Source organism: Symphodus melops, assembly GCF_947650265.1.
Source record: "Symphodus melops genome assembly, chromosome: 6".
Taxonomy (NCBI): Eukaryota; Metazoa; Chordata; class Actinopteri; order Labriformes; family Labridae; genus Symphodus; species Symphodus melops.
This window is the reverse complement of record NC_136696.1, coordinates 28,447,474-28,473,778: the sequence shown is the minus strand read 5'-3', so window position 1 is coordinate 28,473,778 and position 26,305 is coordinate 28,447,474. Positions and strand designations below refer to the sequence as shown.

General features: G+C 42.9%; 2 protein-coding genes, 2 long non-coding RNA genes and 1 pseudogene across 5 annotated transcripts; 3 read left to right on the top strand and 2 right to left on the bottom strand.

The window, feature by feature from the left end:
* The first annotated feature begins 740 nt into the window (after positions 1–740).
* Positions 741–5,215, top strand: LOC306824963. Its single transcript, XR_013779198.1, has 3 exons — positions 741–819; positions 2,701–2,855; positions 3,133–5,215. It is a non-coding gene; the product is annotated as an uncharacterized lncRNA (long non-coding RNA).
* Positions 5,216–6,309: 1,094 nt separating this feature from the next.
* LOC306825519 (E3 ubiquitin-protein ligase TRIM21-like) lies at positions 6,310–10,576 on the top strand. Its single transcript, XM_079346313.1, has 2 exons — positions 6,310–6,362; positions 8,714–10,576. Exon 2 carries the CDS (start codon positions 8,723–8,725, stop codon positions 10,364–10,366), a length of 1,644 nt encoding a protein of 547 aa, XP_079202439.1. The 5' UTR covers positions 6,310–6,362; positions 8,714–8,722; the 3' UTR covers positions 10,367–10,576.
* Positions 10,577–11,976: 1,400 nt separating this feature from the next.
* On the bottom strand, positions 11,977–15,872 carry LOC306825802 (glutaminase liver isoform, mitochondrial-like; annotated as a pseudogene). The gene is made up of 13 exons (XR_013781748.1): positions 15,724–15,872; positions 15,478–15,641; positions 15,208–15,266; positions 15,086–15,130; positions 14,945–15,003; positions 14,684–14,750; positions 14,422–14,472; positions 13,993–14,153; positions 13,324–13,428; positions 13,037–13,129; positions 12,899–12,960; positions 12,673–12,813; positions 11,977–12,459 (listed from the first exon to the last, which is right to left on the bottom strand). The product of XR_013781748.1 is annotated as a glutaminase liver isoform, mitochondrial-like (transcript).
* A 1,638-nt stretch (positions 15,873–17,510) lies between these two features.
* LOC306825196 (E3 ubiquitin-protein ligase TRIM21-like) lies at positions 17,511–21,699 on the top strand. The gene is made up of 2 exons (XM_079345792.1): positions 17,511–17,670; positions 20,013–21,699. The coding sequence occupies exon 2, from the start codon at positions 20,022–20,024 to the stop codon at positions 21,663–21,665; it is 1,644 nt and encodes a 547-aa protein (XP_079201918.1). The 5' UTR covers positions 17,511–17,670; positions 20,013–20,021; the 3' UTR covers positions 21,666–21,699.
* A 1,941-nt stretch (positions 21,700–23,640) lies between these two features.
* LOC306825476 lies at positions 23,641–25,706 on the bottom strand. The gene is made up of 3 exons (XR_013779270.1): positions 25,432–25,706; positions 24,165–24,553; positions 23,641–24,038 (listed from the first exon to the last, which is right to left on the bottom strand). It is a non-coding gene; the product is annotated as an uncharacterized lncRNA (long non-coding RNA).
* Between the last annotated feature and the right edge of the window lie 599 nt (positions 25,707–26,305).

Below are 26,305 nucleotides of genomic sequence, written 5' to 3'. Positions count from 1 at the left end.
ACTTCTGGAGGAAACACTCGCCTCCTCATGAAGAATATGGGCCAAAACTGTGACTCAACTCAATTAAATACTTATGAGAGAGTAATATATTCTCTGTTGGACAAGCTGGACCAGTATATGTTTACACGTGGCCCTTTCATTGCTTGGCTATCATTTTCTGTAACTTAAGAGGTCAACTGAGTCATTTGATTCATTTGAATATTGGACAGCTCTATTTACCTTGGGGAAACAGTGTGTGCACTATTATTTTTAAGTTCATTATGATCATTTTTGATTAAATTGTTATTGTTTTTTATTATTTTTTGTTGTGTTTAATGTTCTGTTTGGCTATTTCAATTTCTGTCATTATGTATGTAAAGTACAAGAATCTATGTACGATAAGAAAATTGGACTTTGTTATTCCCTGTTTGAAATTTAATTAAAATGTTTATTAAAAAAAGAAGCTGTCTTTCTGTTGATGGTTTTTCTTGTCATGTAGCTTTGGTCTGTGTTGAAAACATTGTCAGCATTGATTCTTTATGTTCTGGATGAAGGTTAATGTTTGTACGCTCTCTCAGACTCTCATATGAGCTCTGACTGTAATAATGAACTGGAAAATCAAGTTTACGGAAGAAAGCTGCCCTGATGTTTGGCACGTGCTGGAACAACACGTGTCAGGAATGTTTCAGGTAAACGTTTTGACAGGAATAGGGAAGTTCCAGTAGTATAAAAGACGATTACATTCATTCATTTCAAGGAGCATAAAAGAAAATTATTTTGGTTTTCACTCACTTGCCTGTCACAGCTTGATTCAGACGAGGTGCTCTCATCGACCAACAGGTAAGAAAGATTTCCATCTTTTCTTACGGAACTGAACTTTCTTAGCTTAAATGTCGGTAAACTCTGAATATTTATTTTTACATCATTTTTTTTCAAGGATTATTTTGCTTAAGGAGAAGATCTAGTTTTCTCTACACTAAAACAGAACAGCTTTAGGAAAGGAAACTTTATTAACTTTTGATTGCACTTATAGTACTGTTAAGTTTTAATGAAGATAAAGTTGGTCCATGGTTAGTGTTGCCTTGTATCCTTCTCTTTTTTCTAATGTATTTAACCTCATTAAGATTAGAGGTTGAAACTAAACAAAACAACTGTAACCTTAAAAAGTGTAACCACCTCCAGTCGTCAGTCTAGAGCAGCGTGTTTTAGAAGTCGTGGGCTGCAAAGTGTGCACGTAAATTAAATTTCACACTTTCAGATTTTAGACTATTTCTGAAGTCAAATACTTTCAGGACAGACGCCAACATTTTTACATTCGATACCTTTAAATACCTTCCACCCTTTAAGAGCTAAGAGAAAGATTCATCGGCATGATTCATCGTTTGTTCTTGGAAATCCTCTAGATTTTCTCTTAAGTTTAACTCGGGCAGCAAGCCAAAACAAATGAAGATAACTCACTGGAAAAACAAAACAAAAGGATACTTCCAGTTACAGAAATACAATTTAACTGTAGAAAAAAGTAATCTCATCAGGTGTCTGCATGCCTGACTGAAGGGACTGCGTGGTATTTGTGGGGTTGGAGAGAGGGTGGGTGGCCTGATAGATGCACACTGCAGGATGTTGGCTTTCAACTTTTGCACGAACACTTAACTAGGGTGGTTGCCTGAAAGGCAAACCACACTACTACTATTGTCAATATTATTATTCGTCTTATTATATCCTCAAAACGGGCCGCGCTACTCCTCCCACAGCGTTTGCGCCACACACACAAGAAAAGGTATCAAAACGACCGGCTCTGCCCCAAAAAGTGTGCTATTACTTTTTGGAAACCTCGGGCACACGGTTTGGACACAATTCGAGTTTAAGTGACAAAAATTTTGCCAAAATTTTTCCCCATTCAAAGTAGATGGCAAAATTTGAAATCCTCGAGTGTAACTGCCAAAAACTTCAGTTTTGGAGACATATTTGTAAATCGCCATCCTGAAGTCATTGTTGCTCACATATACAACCAAAATACATCAAAATAAAGCTCTGAGTGTCCTCTCACTCATAAAGCAAAAAGTAAAAACATAAAATGTTTCAGTCTCCCAGGGGAGACATTTGTTTGACAGTCACCACATACACACACATTGGGCTCTCACTCTAACTGACCTCCAGAATTTCACAGTTTTTACTCATGTTTTAAAATCACCACTGTGGTCCCAGTCTGAATGTTAGATAAAAATAAAATACATCAAAACGTGCGCTTATTTGTGCTGTCGCTCACAGTCCAAACGGACCGGTGATACCATGTTTAGTTTTTAAGATATTTAAGGTTTTGCGAGCAGTGGTAAGCCCATTCAAATACATTGATGGAATGTTCTGGCAGTTTGGCAGATCAAAGCTGAATGTCAACCAATCAGTGAGCAGCAGGTATTCACAGAGTGATGACATCATCATTTGAGTGGGACCATCGCAGTGGGACAGAGTTCTGTCTTAGCTGTTAGCTGACTACAGTTCAACAGTCTTACTGCAGTATAACTCAGAAACACAGACGGCAACCACCCTCACAATTTCTGCTGGAATTGTCTAGTTGATAATGGAGTCTTAATGGCCCTTACATAGTTACATAAATGAGTTCAAATCATAGATTAAATCACCCTCATAGTCACTAAACGTCACACGTTCTGTTGCTTCAGCAGCATGAGAGAGAACCATAACTACTTCCTTCTTCTTCTTCAGCTGGTGGTGGACGACTCCACTCATCCCCGTCTTCACCGCTGGATCCCTACAGCTGCTCTTTGTCGGAGGACTGTTCACCACAAAGACCTGCAGCGTGGAGAGGAAACCCTGCTGCAGAGAGTTGATCCAAGATGGCTGCCTTAATGAATTCAGAGGTAAGGGTGGAGTTCTTTTTACCTGTTCAGGTTTGACCAGGTACTTTCCTCCTGTTCCATATGAAAGCTGTTTTTTTGGTTTAGAGAGACTGTGCAGGGCCTTCAAAAAAATTTGAGATTTACTTTATTTTGCTAAAAGAAAATGCTTTGCACCTGAAACACTTTCAGGTTCCTGACCTAAAAAGACAGTGGTTTTTGGTTTCTGTCATTATAGTTCCCATCATGCAGATGTATGTTTAGCACTCACCACAAACTAACGACCTCTGTATCTTCACAGGTTATTCCCACGTTCATAGAGTACGTCTTCTCCCTATTCAAGACCATCTACTCTATGGCTAAGAATGTGAAGGCCAACAAAGAACGCTGCCAAGTTCTCGCCAATAAAGTCAGATTGATAGAGAGACTGGTGCTCCAGATCCAACAAAGTGATGCTTGTGAAATCTCTGTCTCTGTAAAAGAAGCTCTGATGGATCTCTGCAGCACTCTGGAGTCTGTCAAAGAGTGGATGACGAGATTCAACCAAACTAAACGTTTTACGAGCTTCCTGAAGTCCAGCAGCCACGAGGAGAAGTTCAACAAGCTGGACAAAAAACTCTCTGATGACTTCAGTTTGTTGTCTGGGGCTCTTCAGATCGAGCAGCGGGACATGATGAACAGGGTATACGACACTCTTTCACTAAGGGGACCAGTGAAAAGCAGAGCCCCTATTCCTACATTTACTGCCCCAAATCCAGCATCTCTTCCCACAGCTCTGGTGTCTCCCAGCACTCCTTTGACTCCAAGGCCTTCATTTGGACCATCCAATTTCCCATTGGACTGGAACCCTGGTTTTCTCAGTGGAAATCCTGGCTTTAACCAATTCACCTCCCCTTACCAACAGGGAACCCTGCCCCACATCGGTTTCTCCAACGATGTTCTCTGTGGGTCGGTGACCCAAATCCTAACTATCTCCCCCCAAACAAGTGGGATCAAACCGAACCAGATTATGTTTCCACAAAATGCATCGGTAATCAGTTATGTTAGCCAAAGGTATTTTCGTTTGTAAAGCAAGGAAAAGACCCTGATGGACCCTGGTAGTGGGCAATATGACCAGAGATTTTTTTTGCTGTTACACTTTAATATTGCAGAACATTTGAACACATATATTCATGCACTAGGAGCTCCTTCTTCCCAAACATGCCTGGGATATTTACTCCGCTCACTTAGAGACTAGAGACAGATGTTTTTACAAGTGTGCAGATCTCTACTCATAGCTTGTCACACCAAAATCTAACTCAGATCATAATGTGCTGTTTCTCATCCCAACGTATGCGACCAAACTGAAAAGCAATAAACCTCAGATCAAGCCAGTTAGTCATCCATACCAAGCCTCTGCAATAACACCTCAAACTCTTCTATTTTAAACTTTAATTTGTCATCAAATGAACATTTATGCGTCTATATTTGAATCTATCTATTTGTGATTCTCACATTGAATGTGTGGTAAAAATCTTTTTCTGCTGAAAATCCAGGTGTCCATTGAAGAAACTGGAGTAATTCAATTTAAATATGAACTTTATGTGGAGTGCCACTGCCACCTTGTGGCCAGGACATCAGAATCAGAAATCCTTTATTAATCCCAGGGGGAAATTCAGTTGTTACCGTTGCTCTAAAACACAGTTCATAACTAAAGAAATAATTTAGACCACAATTCAACAGTTCGATTCATGCAATAGAAAAAAATTCACAGGTGGCATCGGACGCCTCAGCAATTGGAAACAAACAAGTGGAAACTAATACCTACCATAGACTGTGATACCTACAGACTCTTGCTGGAGATGTGGGGAGGCTGTTGCGTCTATCTTAGGTGTAGGACTTGATTAAAACATTTTAACGAATTAACTCAGGGCTTTCTAATTAATTAATCAAAATTAATCACATTTTAAGTGCATAACAATAGTTGCCCTAAAAAGCAACACTTCTCAATCTAAATGGATTTTGGAGGATGTATGAATGCAATGTATACAATTTTAATTGCTTCTCAGTTTCATAACCCTGTTGGATCTTGTTTTAAAGAGTTTTTCTGCTCAGCAGCTGGAAAGTTGGCTCACACGTTGCTATCTGTAGCACATTTTCTAACCCCTTATCTTCTACTACTAATAGTGATCTACAGTCCAGAGCAATCACTTTAGTGAGTGAATTTGTAAGTTAATCAGACGTTGAATTACTAATTTTGGTCCTGAAGACGGTCATTTGGTCGCGTTTAGGCTGCAAACGCTTCTTGTTTTTACTTGTGGCTAAACTAGCGCGAAGCTAGCGAAAAGCTAGTACTAAGCTAGCTAACGCGAAGCTAACTATCTCATAAACAGCTACCGGCGCTGTTTATCAACAAACTGTGATAAAATGCGTTAAAAAATGTAACGCGTTATTTTCTTGTAATTAATTAATCGTAATTAACGTGTTAAAGTCCCTCCAGTCTATTTTTGAATGTACTTAAGATAAGATAATGCTTTATTCATCTTGCAAGTGGAGAAATTTACTTTGGTCATGTTCTGCTAAAACTGGTGGAACAGAAACCAACAAGTTATTTACATTTATTTATTTATTATTTTTAAGTTCATTGAGATAATTGTTGATTAAATTATTGTTTTTTTAATTTTTTTGTTGTGTTTAATGTTCTGTTTGGCTATTTCTATTTCTGTCATTATGTATGTAAAGTATAAGAATCTATGTCTGATAAGAAAATTGGACTTTGTTATTCCCTGTTTGAAATTTAATTAAAATGTTTATTAAAAAAAAGAAGCTGTCTTTCTGTTGGTGGTTTTTTTGTTGTCATGTCGCTTTGGTCTAGGTTTACAAATCTCAGAATATCGCCTTAATACTTGGTCGGGTTAAACATATTTACATTTCTATGTGGAACTAAAGTTACTGTTTTTGGTTCCGCCAAGATGGAGTTAAGGGACGGACATGCTCAGTGAGCACGTTCATAGATATAAAAACACTAGATTTTCACCTGAGTTCTTCCAAATTTGTGTTTCATTCCTGAACTTGAATAAATCAAAGACGTGTGACCCGGTGTTGAAAGTCTTTTGCTTTACTCTCTCTCCTGTAATATCATCAGTAAACATTTTACACAGAAATAAAAAAGGGTATACCGTCTGGAAAGCAACTAGAGTTAAACTACAGGCAAAAAGAGAGTTTGAAGAGAAGTTTTATACAGACTTCAGGAAGTCCTCAAATAACTTTCCCTGACCTCTTTTGTTAAGGAAGTGGATTAGAGTCAGACATGAGAAATAATGACAGGATGGGAAAAATGTCATTATGCACACTGAAACATATTTAAATGTTAAGGAAAAAGAGGAGGGGCTGCACTCAAAGAGGAGGAGTTACACAATAAGGGGAGGGGCTACGACATGTGTTTTTCTCTGAAATGAAAGTTAAAGTTAGTCTGCGTCAGAGCTGCATCAAGACGAGTGTCTGTTTCTCTCTGAAGACAAATTCAACTGAAGGTTTTTCTGACAAACTCTGGTGAGTACACTGAACTACAAACCCAAAACACTGAAGTGAAGAGGAGGTTTTAACTCGACCATTAAACAGAAATAAAAGCCAAAGAATAGAGTGCACCCAGATGATGCACAGCTAAAATAATCTTAATAAAATTACAACATTTCAAACCTTTTCCCTTTTCAGGATTACTTTATTAATCCCAGGGAAAAATTTGGTCGTTACTGTTGCTCAAAAACACAGTACAGATCAACAAACCATATTTCATTACAAAGTCTTAGTCGTGGTTTAGTTGATTCTGTCACATACATGTTAACAGCGCTATATTTAGCCATCCCGGAGAAACCACCGGATAATCTGGTTTTGCTACAAGCTAACTAGCCTAACTGGGTTGGAGTCGCTCAGTGATTTAAAGTTCAGTAGAGAGTCAACAGCACTTTGTTTTATCTGTCTTTATCTGTGTGTCCTCTCGTGAAATCGTAAATCCTTCAAACTACGCCCTTGATCCCTATTTCCCTCGGGATCAAGAAAGTATCCATCCATCCATCCATCAAGAGCGGCAGAGCAGAGACTACAACCCTGCTCGGCATGGCCCCAAACCCAGGCCTGGCTCCAGGGTGGGGCCCGTTAGAGTGCGCTTGGTGACCGGGTCTTTCCCTGTGCGCTTTGGGCTGGGCTCAGCCCAAACGGGCGATGCGAGCCCATCCTCATGTGGATCCACCACCCACAGAGGACAACGTAGGGATCAGGTGCAGTGTGGATCAGACTGCAGTTGAAGGCGAGGGCCTCTGCGACCCTATCCCCGCATAAATCTTCTGACTGGTAGGACATGAAATATTACCTCACTGTGGGGGGGAGCCTGAGCTTGTGCGGGAGGTCCAGAGGTACCGGCTAGATATAGTCAGGCGGTGGAAGGAGTACTTCGAGGATCTCCTCAATCTCACTGTCACGTCTTCCACTGTGGAGGCAGAGGCTCGGGGACAGTGCCTCTGGAATGGTTGATCAGTGGGAGTGTTCCAACTATCGGAGAATCTCACTCCTCAGCCTCCCTTGGATTGTCTACATCAGGGTACTGGAGAGGAGAATCTGGGGGAACCACAGGATCTTGTCTCTGCTTTTTGCTGATGAGGTGGTCCTGTTGGCTCCATCAAACCTGGACCTTCAGCGCACACTGGGGCGGTTCACAGCCAAGTGTGAGTCAGCTGGGATGAGGATCAGCACCTCTAAATCTGAGGCCATGGTTCTCAACCGGAAAAGGGTGGCTTGCCCTCTCCGGGTCGGTGGGGAGTCCTTGCCCCAGGTAGAGGAGTTCAAGTATCTCAGGGTCTTATTCGCAATGAATTAGCGTGACATCGACAGAAGGATCGGTGCAGCGTCTGCAGTCATGCGGTCGCTGTATCAGACCGTCATGGTGAAGAAGGAGCTAAGCCAAAAGGCAAGGCTCTCGATTTAACGGTCGATCTTCGTTCCTACCCTCACCTATGGTCATGAGCTTTGAGTCATGACTGAAAGAACGAGATCCCGGATACAAGCAGCTGTAATGGGCTTCCTCCGTAGGGTGGCTGGGCGCGCCCTTAGAGATAGGGTGAGGAGCTCGGTCACCAGGGAGGAGCTCGGAGTAGAGCTGTTACTCCTTCACATCGAAAGGAGTCAGTTGAGGTGGTTCAGGCATCTAATCCGGATGCCCCCTGGACACCTCCCTATGGAGGTGTTCTGGGCATGTCCCTCCAGCAGGAGGCCTCGGGGTCGACCTACCCGAAGCTTTGAGAGACTATGTCTCTCGGCTGGCCTGGGAACGTTGTGGGGTCCCACCGGACGAGCTGGAGATAGTGTTTGGGGCGAGGGAAGTCAGGGCGTCTCTGCTTAGACTGCTGCCCACGCGACCCGGCCCCGGATAAGCTCATGGATGGAAATCATAATTCCAGTGTGTCCTGTGTAAATGTGTCTCTGAGTCCTGAGTGTCTACAATGAGTGTGCAGCTTACTCAACTCCCGATACGGTTCACGATACTTGGTTCATGAAACGATTCTATCATGATTTATTTTACAAAATGTGACTGAAGAAAAATCGAGACTGAAAAAGATTCCTTTGATTTTTCGATGAAAACACCGATGCACCGCTTCATCTCTTTGGCTCTTACACTTGTTTGGGAGAATGGAGCTACAAACCTGCTTGTTAGTATGGTCTGGGCTTCACAGCTGCCATGGTAACGCCTGCTTGTCACAACCAACCGATGAGTATCGATGTGAACCTTGACACCTTTGAGTCGATTATTAACTGCCTCACGATTAATCTTTACACACCTACAAGCTTCATTTATACAAATCCAAATTCTTCTACTGTCTTAATTTGTCGAATTTTTATTTATTCATCAGGTTGTTGAAATGTCCTCTGCCAGCTGTCTGCTGACTGAAGATCAGTTCCTGTGCTCCATCTGTCAGGATGTGTTCACTGATCCAGTCAGCACTCCATGTGGACACAACTTCTGTAAAGCCTGCATCACTACACACTGGGATAGTAACGCCCCGTACAAGTGTCCCAACTGTAACCAGGTTTTTCACAGCCGACCTGAGCTGAAGGTCAACACGTTCATCTCTGAGATGGCTGCTCAGTACAAACAGTCAGCTCAACAGAAAGCCAACAGCAGCTCAGAGCAACACGGGTCCAAACCAGGAGAAGTTCCCTGTGACGTCTGCACTGGAACCAAACTGAAGGCCCAGAAGTCCTGCCTGGTGTGTCTGGTTTCTTACTGTGAGATTCACCTGGAGCCTCATCTGACCATGTCACGTCTGAAGAGACATCAGCTGATCGACCCCGTAGAGAACCTGGAAGGCAGGATGTGTGAGAAGCACGACAAACTGCTGGAGCTGTTCTGTAAGAACGACCAGATGTGTGTCTGCATGCTGTGCTCAGTCACAGACCACAAGACTCATGATGTTGTTCCTCTGAAAGAAGAATATGAAGGAAAGAAGGCCGAGCTGGGGAAGACAGAGGCTGACATTCAGCAGATGATCCAGAAGAGACGACAGAAGATTCAGGAGATCAAACACTCAGTGGAGCTCAGTGATGAGAAAGCAGACAGAGAGATCTCAGAAGGTGTTCAGGTCTTCACCGCTCTGATGGAGACGGTGCAGAGAAACCTCAACAAGCTCCTCGACACGATCAAAGAGAAACAGAGGAAGACGGAGAAACAGGCTGAAGGCTTCATCAAAGAGCTGGAACAGGAAATCTCTGAGCTGGAGAAGAGAAGCACTGAAGTGAAGCAGCTCTCAGGCTCTGAAGACCAGCTCCACCTCCTCCAAAACTTCACATCACTGAGCGCTGCTCCACCCACCAAGGACTGGACTGGAGTCAGAGTCCATCCACCTTCATATGAGGGGACTGTGGTGAGAGCTGTGAGCCAGCTGGAGGAGACCATCAGAGAACAGATGAAGAAGCTGATCTATGAGGAGGAGCTGAAGAGGGTCCAGCAGTATGAGGTGGATGTGACACTCGATCCTGATACAGCAAATCCCTATCTCATCCTGTCTGATGATGGAAAACAAGTTAAACATGGTGATGAAAAGAAGAAACTCCCAGACACTCAAAAGAGATTTACGAAGTACTGTAATGTCTTATCAAAGCAGAGTTTCTCTTCAGGCAGATTTTACTACGAGGTTCAGGTTAAAGGGAAGACTTTCTGGGGTTTAGGAGTGACCAGAGAGTCGATCGACAGGAAGGGAAAAATCACTCTGTCTCCTGAGGATGGTTACTGGGCGATATGGTTGAGGAATGAAAATGAGTACAAAGCTCTTGCTGGCCCTTCAGTCCGTCTCTCTCTGAAGTCCGGTCCTGAGAAGGTGGGGGTGTTTGTGGATTATGAGGAGGGTCTGGTCTCCTTTTATGACGTCGATGCTGCAGCTCTGATCTACTCCTTCACTGGCTGCTCCTTCACTGGGAAACTCTACCCATACTTTGATCCCTGTAATAACGATGGTGGTAAAAACTCTGCTCCTCTGATCATCTCTCCTGTCAGTCACACTGAGTAGAACTATTTCAGAACTCATCAATTGATGTGATCGTGTTTATTTGTTGACATACATGTTACCTTATTTCCTGTATTTGTTTCTCTTTTGAGTCAGATTACTTTTAAGAACTAAATCAAACCAACTTTACTGCATTGATGAATAGAATCCAACATTATGTGATCTGTTATAATAACTGCTTTAAGACGAAAATAAAGTTTCTGCTGCATCTAATGACTTTGTTTTGGAGTTTTTGCTCATTTTAAATCAACATATTTACTTTAATTTAAGAAAACTTTATGTTTAAAGTAATCTCAGTGAGCCTGATAATCAGAAGTGTTCTTTGTTTATAGACAATACAATACTTCCAAACTCTACAAAGTTTAGCAACACTTTCTAATGAATATACGAAACATGATTATTATTTTGGTGATCAGTTTTGTTGTTTATTTGTCTCTACTCTCCGCCCGTGTCACTTCCTGTTTGTTTTTGTGGAGCACTTTGAGTCGCCATAGAGCCTGAAAGTTGCTCCAGTCAATGTATAAATCATCTGTGCAGCCTTACGCTGGGCTTTTATTTTGAAGGTCTTTTTTTTCCGGTATAGTCTGGTATAGTAATGACGTATTTTTGTAGGCCAATCCGAAAAAATGGCGAAGGTGGTTCCTACGTAAATTTGTCTATGGGATTTTTGCATTGGATTTTGGATCATTGCAGAAAATAATCTCTGTCAAACACACGTTTCTGTTGCGTTGTTGTTTTGTTCAGCGGGATAATATTTACAGATGAACATCATTTATATGAAGTTTGAAGAGTTAATGCAGCTGAGAGAAGTAAAAAGCTAACGTTATGCGCTAGCTAACTACACCGCGGTTGCTTTATATTGACGTCACGACTGTTATGCTTGATCGATCTAATCAGTGGATTTGACAAGCTAGCTAAACGTTAGCTTAATAAGTTGTTTATTAACCTAATATTTGCAAGAGCACTGAAAAACATGACATGTAAGGAGGATTAGGGAGAGAGTTCACGGCGTGATGACGTTTAATGTCTGCAACAACCACTGTAGTTTCAGTTAGCTACTCGTTAGCAACCGCCGTTTAAAGTTCGCGTAAAAACTTTCAAAGTCACAAGTGGGGTCTTAGGTAATGTAGTTTATCTCGTCTAACAAAACATCAACATCTCTTCAGCTTGTGTTAACCACAGACCTTATTTCACGTGTCTAAACACAAACACATTCAAAATCCCAATTGACTTTTAGAGTTAGGAACCCATGGTGCCAACATGCTAACTCACTTCCTGGTTTTAGGACTCAAAACTACACCAGTCTATAGATTAGCGTCAGCTTGACGGGACTTCCTGCCTGACGTTCATAGAGCTTTGTGTAATTAATATTCATGACACTGTAAAAATAAACAATAAAGTTTAACGTTTTTTATATTAAATAAATAAAAACATAAACAACGTGTTTTATTATTTATTAGTGCAGAAGATTCAGAATGTTATAAAAGTTTAGTTTATAACATTAAATCAATTTTCTATTTAAAAAAACATCACATTTTTGATATTTGATTTGTTGTGGAACAAAAACAAACTCATCTGTCACAACAGGAAAATAAAAGTGGAAACTTAAATAAAAGAAGAAATAAAAAAGGATGATGGTTGATAGTCTTGGTCTCAGTTCGTGTGTCTTTGACTACAACACCAGATTAGACAGAACATCTTATTTCATATTTGTGTTTTGAACATTCTGTTCAAGTCCTGAAGAAAATAAAAACTTTGAATTTATTCAGAGAGTACGGAAGCCCAAAGAGGACACACAGAATCAGAATCAGAGCAGATTGCAGAGAATATAAACGACCTGAATGTTTGTGAGAGCTGCAGTCGATCTGAAGACAAACAGAAGTTTAACTCTTGACAGCAAACACAGCGAGCGATGAATGAACGCTTGAAAACAGGGACTGAACGTTTGATCGCTCTTCAAACCTGCACCTCTTTCATCATGTCAGCTTTTAGACTTTTCACTCCGAGGTCTTACACTTCACATGGCTCCCTGCAGAGCTTGGACTGCAGCCTCCTTGTTGTGTCTCCTGGCCTCCTGCAGGGGAGAGCTCCCCCACCTGGTGGAAACAGAGAACTACATCGTCACACAGAGACTTCCCTCCCAACATGAGCTCAGGGGACGAAGACGAGAAGAAGCAGGTGAGGAGGGCGTGACCTGAGGGGACACGCTGTCTTCACTTCTTATCCTTCAGTTTACACTTTAATCACATCAACAACAACTTCTTCTTCTTCTTCTTCTTTTAGGAGCTTTCCTTCAGTCGGAGTCTCACCTGTCTTTGAGGGCGGGGTTTGCTCCCGTGTTCTCCAGCAGGAAGCGGATGACCTCTGTGTGACCTTCAGCAGCCGCCACATGCAGAGCCGACCTGCCGTCATAGTCCACAGCATTCACGTCCACTCCGGACAGGAAGTACCTACACGACACCACAGAAGAAGAGACGGAGCCTGAATGTCTCACTGTGATTGTTTCTAACGTTTGATGACAGAGTCTAAGTTCACCTCCTCAGAGCCTTCACGTCTCCTTTGAACGCAGCCAGCAGGACGTTCATGACCTGGTATCCCTGCACAGAGGATCAGATGTTATATTCATGATTGTTGTGTTGAGATATGAAGTGAAATCAGACATCAGCCCGTTACCTCAGACTCCACCTTCCACTGTCTGTAGGCCAGAATCTGTCTGAACGGGGTCCGGATGTCAAAGCTGTGCAGCTGAAACGTGGAGATGAGCTCCTGCAGAAACACATGTAGAGTCACAACATGAATCTCAATCAATCCTTCACTTCTTATATCATAACAATCATCAGACACTGTTCGAAATATTCAAAGATGCTTTGACAAAAACAATCAATAAAGAGAAACTTTTCTTTGCTCCATATGATCGTGCTGGATGTGAAGTCTTTCAGTTTAAAGCGAGTTTTAAACACCTGACAGAAGTGGACGGCCCTCCACGGGAAGGCCATCAGACCCAAAACACCCGGAACCACCGCCAGCAGGACGTCGTGAGCGCTGCACACGGCCAGGACTGAAGTCTGCAGAGAGAGAACAGAGCTGAACTTACAGCAGTGATGCTTTGTGGGGACTCTCCACGTCTCACACACGCTTTGTGGGGACTCTCCACATCACACACACGCTTTGAGGGGACCCTCTCCACATCACACACACGCTTTGAGGGGACCCTCTCCACATCACACACACGCTTTGTGGGGACTCTCTGCACATCACACACACGCTTTGTGGGGACTCTCTGCACATCACACACACACTTTGTGGGGACTCTCCACATCACACACGCTTTGTGGGGACCCTCTCCACGTCTCACACAGGCTTTGTGGGGACTCTCTCCACATCACACACACGCTTTGTGGGGACCCTCTCCACGTCTCACACACGCTTTGTGGGGACCCTCTCCACGTCTCACACACGCTTTGTGGGGACCCTCTCCACGTCTCACACACGCTTTGTGGGGACCCTCTCCACGTCTCACACACGCTTTGTGGGGACCCTCTCCACGTCTCACACACGCTTTGTGGGGACCCTCTCCACGTCTCACACACGCTTTGTGGGGACTCAAACAGAGGTAAAGCTGATCCGACCTTGTAGTGGAAGATTGAGGAGTAATCCTTCATCCCCGCCACCTGCATCATGGACAGCGTGCTCCATCCACCTGGTCACCTGACAGAGGGCAGAGACCCCCATTGGCCAACGACGCGGCCATGGCTGCTCCTGATTCACAGGTGATCTCGGTGGAGGAGCACTGTGAGACAGGCGGCATCGAGGGAATATTTAATCTCATTATTTAAATTCTTTCTGTCGTTGTTTCTGTTAAATTATTATTATATATTATTTACAAAAAAAATTTCTGATCGCAAATTGACTTCAGATTATTCCCACGTCACTTGAATGCACCATAAGATTCTCAGATCTCCAACATCGAGTGTGTGTGTATAGTGTGTGAATGTGTGTGTGTGTGTGTGTGTGTGTGTGTGTGTGTGTGTGTGTGTGTGTATATAGTGTGTGTGTACCTGCAGCATGAGCTCCAGAGCAGCATTAATGTCGACTTTTTCTGGAAAACACTGAAGGAGAGCAAACAGTTAGAATAAGAGAGGAGACGAGGAGAGGAGGAGAGGAGATGAGGAGACATGACGAGGAGACAACACGAGAGGAGGAGACAACACGAGAGGAAAAGACGAGGAGAAGAGAGGAGACGAGGGGAGGAGACGAGGAGACGAGACAAGGAGGTTCAGCCATGGTCAAATCTATAAATATTATAAAAAGATGATTCACCTTTTTCTCCTGCAGGTAAAACGACAGTGCGTGGAGTCTGACGCTGTCCTTCCTGCTGCTCTGATAACTACAAAGACAAAACCTTAAAGGAGCAGTACGTAACTCTGACCCCTAGTGTTTAAAATCAGTACTGCAGTCCAATGTATTTTTAATATGTCAGTCCGAGCTACACAAACGATATTTATGAAGCAGCGAAATACAGAATGTAAGGGAAGCTATCCTCAGACATGATCTCTGCTCTGGTGTCAGCAGGCGCTCTACCTGCTGCAGTTCAAGTTGGCGTGCTCCTTGTTGCAGAGCCGTCGGATGACGTTCAGCACCTGCAAACACACACAAATAAATCAACAAAAACAAATAAACAGTCAGTGTGTTTAAACCTGTTCAAGTCCTTGTGTCACTCACTGAGTCATATTTCTCCTCTTCTTCTGCAGAAAGCCTCCCTGCAAGCTGGAGACACACAGGAAACAGGAAGTGACATCACTAGATGATGGTTGGATGGGTAGATTGTTGGATGGATGAGTTACCTGGAGTAAAGATGTGGTGACGATGGCTCCTGTCTCAGTCAGCGGGCTGTGAGGAACCCCTGCAAACAGATTAGGACTCAACATCAGCGCCCTCTGCTGGACAGATCGAGTCCAAGTGAAAAAACGATTCAGTGCAAAACGTTGATTTCACTTCAGTTCCTGAACTTCTGCAAAGTTTGAGGATGAAAGTTTAAATGTCAGTCTGAACGGAGACACTTCTCCACACATGAAATGAGATGAGTAAGAAAAGCGCCCTGACTGATCCTGGACCTGTTTTAGTGAGAGTGAAGGGAGACTCGTATCTGGAGTAACCGTCCATGCCGACGTATCTGTGGACGAGGTCAGCGTCCAGCTGCTCCACCACCACGCCGTACACCAGCGGCCATGACACCTCGCCAAGGAGCAGAGAGCCAGCCCAGTCTCCCAGAGACAACCTGAGACAAAGACAGAGACGTCACGAAGACAAACTGACTTTAACAGGTGAAATAACCCTTTAAACACACGAGTGGGACTCACCTCTGTCCGTCAACGGTGCAGATGGAGACGCCCCACTTGGTGCTGTCCATGCTCTCCTTCTCTTTCTCCTGAAGCCACAAAACATTCAGCTCATTTTCAAACTTCCAGAACAATCTTCCAGATTTACAGACGCTTGTGCATATTGTCATATTGACACAAACAAGTCGCGTGCATTTCCACTGGACCTCCGTTTAAAAACTAAAACAGGAAACATCCGTACTAAACTTCCTATTGAGATTTAATGTGAATGTCTTCAGACATAAAGAAGGGAGAAACGTGTCGGTGTGTGCAGCTCAGCGCACAGATTAAAATGTGTTAATGTAATAAAAACAGTGTGAAGGAGTTTCCCTGTCATTTCTGATCATTAGAAACATAAACTGATAGAATAATGGGAGCAGAGGATTTCTGTTTTCTGTGTTTTTGAGTTTCAAATCTTCAAAATATTTAGCCCCGCCCACTATGACACCCATGTTTATTTATTTTACTTTACATATGTGTGTGTGTGTGTGTGTGTTCACTTGCATTAAATAAGTTTAATAAAGATGAGTGGATTCATTTATCATACTAAACTGCTTCATGCTCAGATTTGGTCTCAAAGGTTTTTACCAAAAACGTTTCTTTTTTTTTCTGTTTTGGAAACTGATCCCAGAATCTAACTGGACATTGTGGCATTGCGGGAGAAACTTCCGGCTGACACCTGTGAGAAATTACATAGACTTCCAGGAGCCACCAAATGGTCTGAAAGAACAGAGGTGTCAGAGAGCTACTCAGACAGTACCATACAAATGTAAATACAGATGTCATTTCAGTATCAGCAAAGAGTCACTGTCTCCAGAAGGACAGGATAACTTCAAAGTATTATTGTCATGTAAAGATCACCATTTGTCACTGTAAGGTAACCTCCTCTCTGGATTGCATATAAGGATTTGAAATGTGAAGGTTTGGGAGAGATTTTACAAGATAGAAGATGGCAGCAGTGCAGCTGCCCAGCCACACAGTGATGCAGCTGGTCAGGACGCTCTCGATGGTGCCTCTGTAGAAGGAGCACATCCCATCATGATCATGTCAGGTGGGATGGCAAAATCTACATAAATCAGCACAGACGAGGTCACAACAACATCACGTGACACCCCCGATGAAGGCTGCAGTAGCCGAAACTGGTCAGGTAAAACAATTTCACCTTCCTGGCCTTTAAAAACAAACATTATAAGATATCATCAGTAGGCCTAATGAACCTCTTTAGTACACACCGAAACCATTTCAAAGCTGCACATCGAAAATTAAAATACATGAAATATCCACAAGCTGACGTCTTCTCCAGCATAAGTTCCAGTTCCTAATATTTTAAAGTAAAATAACTATGTTGTCAGCCTCCTATAAAAAGTATGGTGTTGTATGTTATGTGTTAGAAGTTTAATGATATTTATGAGATTTTACGCCCATATTGTCGTGGCGTCCATTTGAATGGACATGAAAAAAGTCTTTTGCTTCACTCTCTCTCCTGTAATATCATCAGTAAACATTTTACACAGAAAGAAAAAAGGGTATACCGTCTGGAAAACAACTAGAGTTAAACTACAGGCAAAAAGAGAGTTTAAAGTTTGAAGAGAAGTTTTATACAGACGGTCAAAGACAACTTCAGGAAGTCCTCAAATAACTTTCCCTGAACTCTTTTGTGAAGGAAGTGGATTAGAGTCAGACATGAGAAATAATGACACGATGGGAAAAATGTCATTATGCATACTGAGAAACATTTTTAAATATTGAGGAAAAAGAGGAGGGGCTACACTCAAAGAGGAGGAGTTACATAAAAAGGGGAGGGGCTACAACATCTGATTTTCTCTGAAATGAAAGTTAAAGTTAGTCTGCGTCAGAGCTGCATCAAGACGAGTCTGACTGTTTCTCTCTGAAGACAAATTCAACTGAAGGTTTTTCTGACAAACTCTGGTGAGTACACTGAACTACAAACCCAAAACACTGAAGTGAAGAGGAGGTTTTAACTCGACCACTAAACAGAAATAAAAGCCAAAGAATAGAGTGCACCCAGACGAGTCACAGCTAAAATAATCTTAATAGAATTACAACATTTTTAACCTTTTACCTTTTCAGGATTACTTTATTAATCCCAGGCGAAAATTCGGTTGTTACTGTTGCTCAAAAACACAGTACAGATCGACAAACCATATTTCATTACAAAGTCTTAGTCGTGGTTAAGTTGATTCTGTCACATAACAGCGCTATATTTAGCCATCCCGGAGAAACCACCGGATAAACTGGTTTTGCTACAAGCTAACTAGCCTAACTGGGTTGGAGTCGCTCAGTGATTTAAAGTTCAGTAGAGAGTCTACAGCACTTTGTTTTATCTGTCTTTATCTGTGTGTCCTCTCGTGAAATCGTAAATCCTTCAAACTACGCCCTTGAATTTCCCTCGGGATCAAGAAAGTATCTATCTCTCTATCTATTCATCTATACATCTATCCATCTATCCATCCATCCATCAAGAGCGGCAGAGCAGGGACTACAACGCTGCCCGGCATGGCCCCAAACCCAGGCCTGGCTCCAGGGTGGGGCCCGTTAGAGTGCGCTTGGTGACAGGGCCTTTCCCCGTGCGCTTCGGGCCGGGCTCAGCCCAAACGGGCGATGCGAGCCCGTCCTCGTGTGGATCCACCACCCACAGAGGACAACGTAGGGGTCAGGTGCAGTGTGGATCAGACTGCAGTTTAAGGCGAGGGCCTCGGCGACCCTATCCCCGCAGAAATCTTCTGACTGGTAGGACATGAAATACTACCTCACTGTGGGGGGGAGCCTGAGCTTGTGCGGGAGGTCGAGAGATACCGGCGAGATCTCCTCAATCCCACTGTCACGTCTTCCACTGTGGAGGCAGAGGCTCGGGGACAGTGCCTCTGGAATGGTTGATCAGTGGGAGTGTTCCAACTATCGGAGAATCTCACTCCTCAGTCTCCCTTGGATTGTTTACATCAGGGTACTGGAGAGGAGAATCTGGGGGAACCACAGGATCTTGTCTCTGCTTTTTGCTGATGAGGTGGTCCTGTTGGCTCCATCAAACCTGGACCTTCAGCGCACACTGGGGCGGTTCACAGCCAAGTGTGAGGCAGCTGGGATGAGGATCAGCACCTCTAAATCTGAGGCCATGGTTCTCAACCGGAAAAGGGTGGCTTGCCCTCTCCGGGTCAGTGGGGAGTCCTTGCCCCAGGTAGAGAAGTTCAAGTATCTCAGGGTCTTATTCACGAGGAATTAGCGTGACATCGACAGACGGATCGGTGCAGCGTCTGCAGTCATGCGGTTGCTATAGCGGAACGTCGTGATGAAGAAGGAGCTAAGCCGTAAGTCAAGGCTCTCGATTTCACGGTCGATCTTCGTTCCTACCCTCACCTATGGTCATGAGCTTTGAGTCACAACCGAAAGAACGAGATCCTGGATACAAGCAGCTGAAATAGGCTTCCTCCGTAGGGTGGCTGGGCGCACCCTTAGAGATAGGGTGAGGAGCTCGGTCACCAGGGAGGAGCTCGGAGTAGAGTTGCTGTTCCTTCACATCGAAAGGAGTCAGCTGAGGTGGCTCGGGCATCTGGTCCGGATGCCCCTTGGATGCCTCCCTAGGGAGGTGTTCTGGGCATGTCCCTCCAGGAGGAGGCCTCGGGGTCGACCTACCCGAGGCTTTTAAGAGACTATGTCTCTCGGCTGGCCTGGGAACGTTGTGGGGTCCCACCGGAAGAGCTGGAGATAGTGTTCAGGGTGAGGGAAGTCAGGGCGTCTCTGCTTAGACTGCTGCCCCCGCGACCCGGCCCCGGATAAGCTCATGGATGGAAATCATAATTCCAGTGTGTCCTGTGTAAATGTGTCTCTGAGTCCTGACTGTCTACAATGAGTGTGAAGCTTACTCAACTCCCGATACGATTCACGATACTTGGTTCATGAGACGATTCTATCATGATGCATTTTACAAAATGTGACTGAAGAAAAATTGAGACTGAAAAAGATTCCTGATTGATTTTTCGATGAAAACACAGATGCACCGCTTCATCTCTTTGGCTCTTACACTTGTTTGGGAGAGCAGAGCTACAAACCTGCTTGTTAGTATGGTCTGGGCTTCACAGCTGCCATAGTGACGCCTGCTTGTCACAACCAACCGATGAGTATCGATATGAACCTTGACACCTTTGAGTAGATTATTAACTGCCTCACGATTAATCTTTACACACCTACAAGCTTCATTTATACAAATCCAAATTCTTCTGTCTGAATTTGTTGAATTTTTATTTATTCATCAGGTTGTTGAAATGTCCTCTGCCAGCTGTCTGCTGACTGAAGATCAGTTCCTGTGCTCCATCTGTCTGGATGTGTTCACTGATCCAGTCAGCACTCCATGTGGACACAACTTCTGTAAAGCCTGCATCACGACACACTGGGATAGTAATGACTCCTGTCAGTGTCCCAACTGTAACAGGGTTTTCAACTCAAGACCAGAACTACAAGTCAACACGTTCATCTCTGAGATGGCTGCTCAGTACAAACAGTCAGCTCAACAGAAAGCCAACAGCAGCTCAGAGCAACACGGGTCCAAACCAGGAGAAGTTCCCTGTGACGTCTGCACTGGAACCAAACTGAAGGCCCAGAAGTCCTGCCTGGTGTGTCTGGTTTCTTACTGTGAGACTCACCTGAAGCATCATCTGACCATGTCACGTCTGAAGAGACATCAGCTGATCAACCCCGTAGAGAACCTGGAAAGCAGGATGTGTGAGAAGCACGACAAACTGCTGGAGCTGTTCTGTAAGAACGACCAGATGTGTGTCTGCATGCTGTGCACTGTTTTAGACCACAAGACTCATGATGTTGTTCCTCTGAAAGAAGAATATGAAGGAAAGAAGGCCGAGCTGGGGAAGACAGAGGCTGACATTCAGCAGATGATCCAGAAGAGACGACAGAAGATTCAGGAGATCAAACACTCAGTGGAGCTCAGTGATGAGAAAGCAGACAGAGAGATCTCAGAAGGTGTTCAGGTCTTCACCGCTCTGAAAGAATCTGTTGAGAGAAGCCAGGCCGAGCTCATCGACACGATCAAAGAGAAGCAGAGGAAGACGGAGAAACAGGCTGAAGGCTTCATCAAAGAGCTGGAACAGGAAATCTCTGAGCTGGAGAAGAGAAGCACTGAAGTGAAGCAGCTCTCAGGCTCTGAAGACCAGCTCCACCTCCTCCAAAACTTCACATCACTGAACGCTGCTCCACCCACCAAGGACTGGACTGGAGTCAGAGTCCATCCACCTTCATATGAGGGGACTGTGAGGAGAGCTGTGAGCCAGCTGGAAGAGACCATCAGTGAACAGATGAAGAAGCTGATCTATAAGGAGGAGCTGAAGAGGGTCCAGCAGTATGAGGTGGATGTGACACTCGATCCTGATACAGCAAATCCCAGTCTCATCCTGTCTGATGATGGAAAACAAGTTAAACATGGTGATGAAGAGAAGAATCTCCCAGACACTCCAAAGAGATTTGATACTTGTGCTATTGTCTTATCAAAGCAGAGTTTCTCTTCAGGCAGATTTTACTTCGAGGTTCAGGTTAAAGGGAAGACTGAGTGGACTTTAGGAGTGGCCACAGAATCGATCGACAGGAAGGGAAAAATCTCTCTGTCTCCTCGGAATGGTTTCTGGACGATATGTTTGAGGAATGAAAATGAGTACAAAGCCAATGCTGGCCCTTCAGTCCGTCTCTCTCCGAAGTCCGGTCCTGAGAAGGTGGGGGTGTTTGTGGATTATGAGGAGGGTGTGGTCTCCTTTTATGACGTCGATGCTGCAGCTCTGATCTGCTCCTTCACTGGCTGCTCCTTCACTGAGAGACTCTACCCATACTTTAATCCCCGAAATGACGATGGTGGTAAAAACTCTGCTCCTCTGATCATCTCTCCTGTCAGTCACACTGAATAGAACTATTTCAGAACTCATCAATTGATGTGATTGTGTTTATTTGTTGACATACATGTTACCTTATTTCCTGTATTTGTTTTTCTTTTGAGTCACTTTACTTTCAAGAACTAAATCAAACCAACTTTACTGCATTGATGAATAGAATCAAACATTATGTGATCTGTTATAATAACTTCTTTAAGAGGAAAATAAAGTTTCTGCTGCATCTAATGACTTTGTTTTGGAGTTTTTATTTTAAATCAACATATTAACTTTAATTTAAGAATACTTTTTCTTTAAAGTAATCTCAGTGAGCCTGATAATCAGAAGTGTTCTTTGTTTATAGACAATACAATACTTCCAAACTCTACAAAGTTTAGCAACACTTTCTAATGAATATACGTAACATGATTATTATTTTGGTGATCAGTTTTGTTGTTTATTTGTCTCTACTCTCCGCCCGTGTCACTTCCTGTTTGTTTTTGTGGAGCACTTTGAGTCGCCATAGAGCCTGAAAGTTGCTCCAGTCAATGTATAAATCATCTGTGCAGCCTTACGCTGGGCTTTTATTTTGAAGGTCTTTTTTTCCGGTATAGTCTGGTATAGTAATGACGTATTTTTGTAGGCCAATCCGAAAAAATGGCGAAGGTGGTTCCTACGTAAATTTGTCTATGGGATTTTTGCATTGGATTTTGGATCATGGCAGAAAATAATCTGTGTGTCAAACACACGTTTCTGTTGCGTTGTTGTTTTGTTCAGCGGGATAATCTTTACAGATGAACATCATTTATATGAAGTTTGAAGAGTTAATGCAGCCGAGAGAAGTAAAAAGCTAACGTTATGCGCTAGCTAACTACACCGCGGTTGCTTTATATTGACGTCACGACTGTTATGCTTGATCGATCTAATCAGCGGATTTGACAAGCTAGCTAACGTTAGCTTAATAAGTTGTTTATTAACCTAATATTTGCAAGAGCACTGAAAAACATGACTAGAGGCTGTAAGGAGGATTAGGGAGAGAGTTCATGGCGTGATGACGTTTAATGTCTGCAACAACCACTGTAGTTTCAGTTAGCTACTCGTTAGCAACCGCCGTTTAAAAGTCACAAGTGGGGTCTTAGGTAATGTAGTTTATCTCGTCTAACAAAACATCAACATCTCTTCAGCTTGTGTTAACCACAGACCTTATTTCACGTGTCTAAACACAAACACATTCAAAATCCCCATTGACTTTTAGAGTTAGGAACCCATGGTGCTAACATGCTAACTCACTTCCTGGTTTTAGGACTCAAAACTACACCAGTCTATAGATTAGCGTCAGCTTGACGGGACTTCCTGCCTGACGTTCATAGAGCTTTGTGTAATTAATATTCATGACACTGTAAAAATAAACAATAAAGTTTAACGTTTTTTATATTAAATAAATAAAAACATAAACAACGTGTTTTATTATTTATTAGTGCAGAAGATTCAGAATGTTATAAAAGTTTAGTTTTTAACGTTAAATCAATTTTCTATTTAAAAAAAATCACATTTTTGATATTTGATTTGTTGAGGAACAAAAAACAAACTCATCTGTCACAACAGGAAAATAAAAGTGGAAACTGAAATAAAAAAAGAAGAAATAAAAAAGGATGATGGTTGATAGTCTTGGTCTCAGTTCGTGTGTCTTTGACTACAACACCAGATTAGACAGAACATCTCATTTCATATTTGTGTTTTGAACATTCTGTTCAAGTCCTGAAGAAAATAAAAACTTTGAATTTATTCAGAGAGTACGGAAGCCCAAAGAGGACACACAGAATCAGAATCAGAGCAGATTCCAGAGAATATAAACTCCCTGAATGTTTGTGAGAGCTGCAGTCGATCTGAAGACGAACAGAAGTTTAACTCTTGACAGCAAACACAGCGAGCGATGAATGAACGCTTGAAAACAGGGACTGAACGTTTGATCGCTCTTCAACACCCGACCATCCTTTACCAAAGGAGATAAGATTTTTGGCATTTTGTGCCTTTATTGGAGAAAAAGGACAGTCGACAGGAATCCAGCTTGAACAATCTCAGTGAAGTTTCCTGGTGTCTAATAAAGCCTACATTTTGTTTTCATTCACACCACATGGTTTTTAGGATTATTTCACCTGTAAGAAGGCTCAAACATTTTGAGATGAGCTTTTTGTGGTCCATTTTCTGTAAACTGTAGTTCCACCACGGCAGACTAGCGTCACTAACCTCCGCCGCCGTCACATTAAGTTAATCGGGTGCCTTTTGCTAAATAGTCTTTCTCATTGCAGAATACAGTAATATGCTTTCGTGTCATACATCACTTCAATTCTCTGCAGGATGTATTCCTGCGCTTCCAGCTTGTTCTTCTGTTCAGCTAGCCTCCACTCCTGCCTGGCTAGCTTCTCCTCCTGCTCGTCCAGCTTGTTCTTCTGTTCAGCTAGCCTCCACTCCTGCCTGGCTAGCTTCTCCTCCTGCTCGTCCAGCTTGTTCTTCTGTTCAGCTAGCCTCCACTCCTGCCTGGCTAGCTTCTCCTCCTGCTCGTCCAGCTTCTGGCTCTGGTAAACATGCAGAGCTGCAGATAGCGTCACAAAGGCATCGGTGAGACCTTTGTTCAGGTCGTCAAACTCTTCTTTGTAGTTGGCGGCGTTCACCACTTGGTTTAACCCGGGTGCTTTGTTAAATTTCTGGATCGATGCCTCAGCCTTTTTCAGAACCACATTGATTTTCTCCAAAGCTTCTTTTACATCTTCAGGAACTTGATGTACTTCTTCTTGTTCGAGACATTTCACCAGTTTCTCCAGGGTCTCAACTGTCTGGTAAAGATCGGGCCGTTGTTTTTTGATGGACTTCACCCTTTCGAATTGTTTGTAGACCATGACGAAAGGTTTATAGATCTCCATGATCAGCTGGAGGGACAAATTTCATCAATATTAATCAGAATCTAATGGAATTTATACTTCTTTTTGAGTTTAACTGATATGGTTGAAACTGAATAAAGACTGAACCAAACGTGTAATCAATGTTTAATTGAGAAATAAAGTCGACATTTTAATCATAGATTGTAAATATGAATGTTTGAAGCCTGAGTGACGTCCTCCGTCTGTTCCTGTCGGGTTCCTCCGGAGGCTCATCAGCAGCAGCCGCCATGCTGGAAATGCTGTCTCAGGCTAACTCTGAGTCAAGCTAACGACAGGCTGAGAGCTGAGGCGGGTTTTAAGCCTCCTGACAAACCGTTACACGGCGCCCACCTGTCAATCAGCTCAGCTACACGCCTTATTGTGAATAACTCTGATCCTTCATCCAATCAAAACTGCTGAGTCATCCAAACATTCCCCCCGTACAGTGTGTGTGGATGGAGACATGAGCTAATCACACCTATTTGGTTTTTTGAAGCAGGCTGTAAACATGTTCATGTCTGCTGTAAAAACAGGCTGTTTGAATGGGTGTGTATGTGACTTCCTGTGCTGCTGCTGCAGCCTCTAGTGGACACTCCAGGAACTGCAACCAGCCTCTAGTGGACACTCCAGGAACTGCAGGATTTGTCAGTCGAGGCGGTGTCTGAAGCGTGTGGCTGAATATTTATAGATAGATGTAGAAAGACTCTTTATTGTCATCGTATAAAAGAACACAACAAATCGTTGTTGGCAGTAACCCTATACTGTCGCATTTACAAAATCTAAACATTATGAACCGACTGTTAGACTTCAAATATCACCGTCCTAAAAGCAGGGATGTCACAGGAACCTACGTTTGATCATATGACAAATAATGAATTAATACTTACTGTAGAGAGGATGCACGAGTCCTGTCTGCTCAGATGGGAGTCTTTATGTGTGTGTGTGTGTGTGTGTGTGTGTTTATGACAAGTGTTTCTCATATCAAACGTCTGCTGACAAGTTATCATCTACCCTTCCTTTTTGCGTCATTGATGGTCAATGATTAATCACAACACTGATTTATACCAGATTTTATTAATGCAGACATCTGATACATGGAGGTTACAGTCCTCCAGGCAGGCGGCCAATCAAATAAAGGCAACTGACCCCAATATAGATCCTACAAATTGTCCTTGGACTGATTATTTGTTGATTATTTGCTTTTAATGTTCTTCGCTTACGTGACGCTGTTTACCTGGAGAGTTTCCTTGTTCCTACGATGACGAAGTGTTTGAAGTCTGAAGTGAGACAACTCTCTCCAGTCCCTACACAACTCAGATCTTCAGTGTTATTATTTATTGTCCAATAAAACTGTTGGGGATTTTCAGGAGCGAATACCTGACCAACGGTTATGTTGGGTTTTATGGTGTAACATTTGATTGTCAAAATAAATTTAATAATTAAGTTTATTTAATTATTAATCTAAATCAATAATTGTTATTAAACTGTGTTTAATAAACCTCGGGGCACCACCCTGTAAACAGGGAACAACCAAAATATTACAAAATATCAGTCTCAAAATTAGTTAATTAAATAACAATATCATTAATAATTAATAATCTGTATTTAATTGAAGGTGTGAAATCCGAACACAAAGCCCTTTCACCCAGCCTAAGTCACAATGTGAATACACAGTAATCACAAACAAGTGCTCTTTAAATTATAACAGAATTTATTTAACAAAGAAACATCAAGTTAATCAATGAAACTCAATCAAACAAA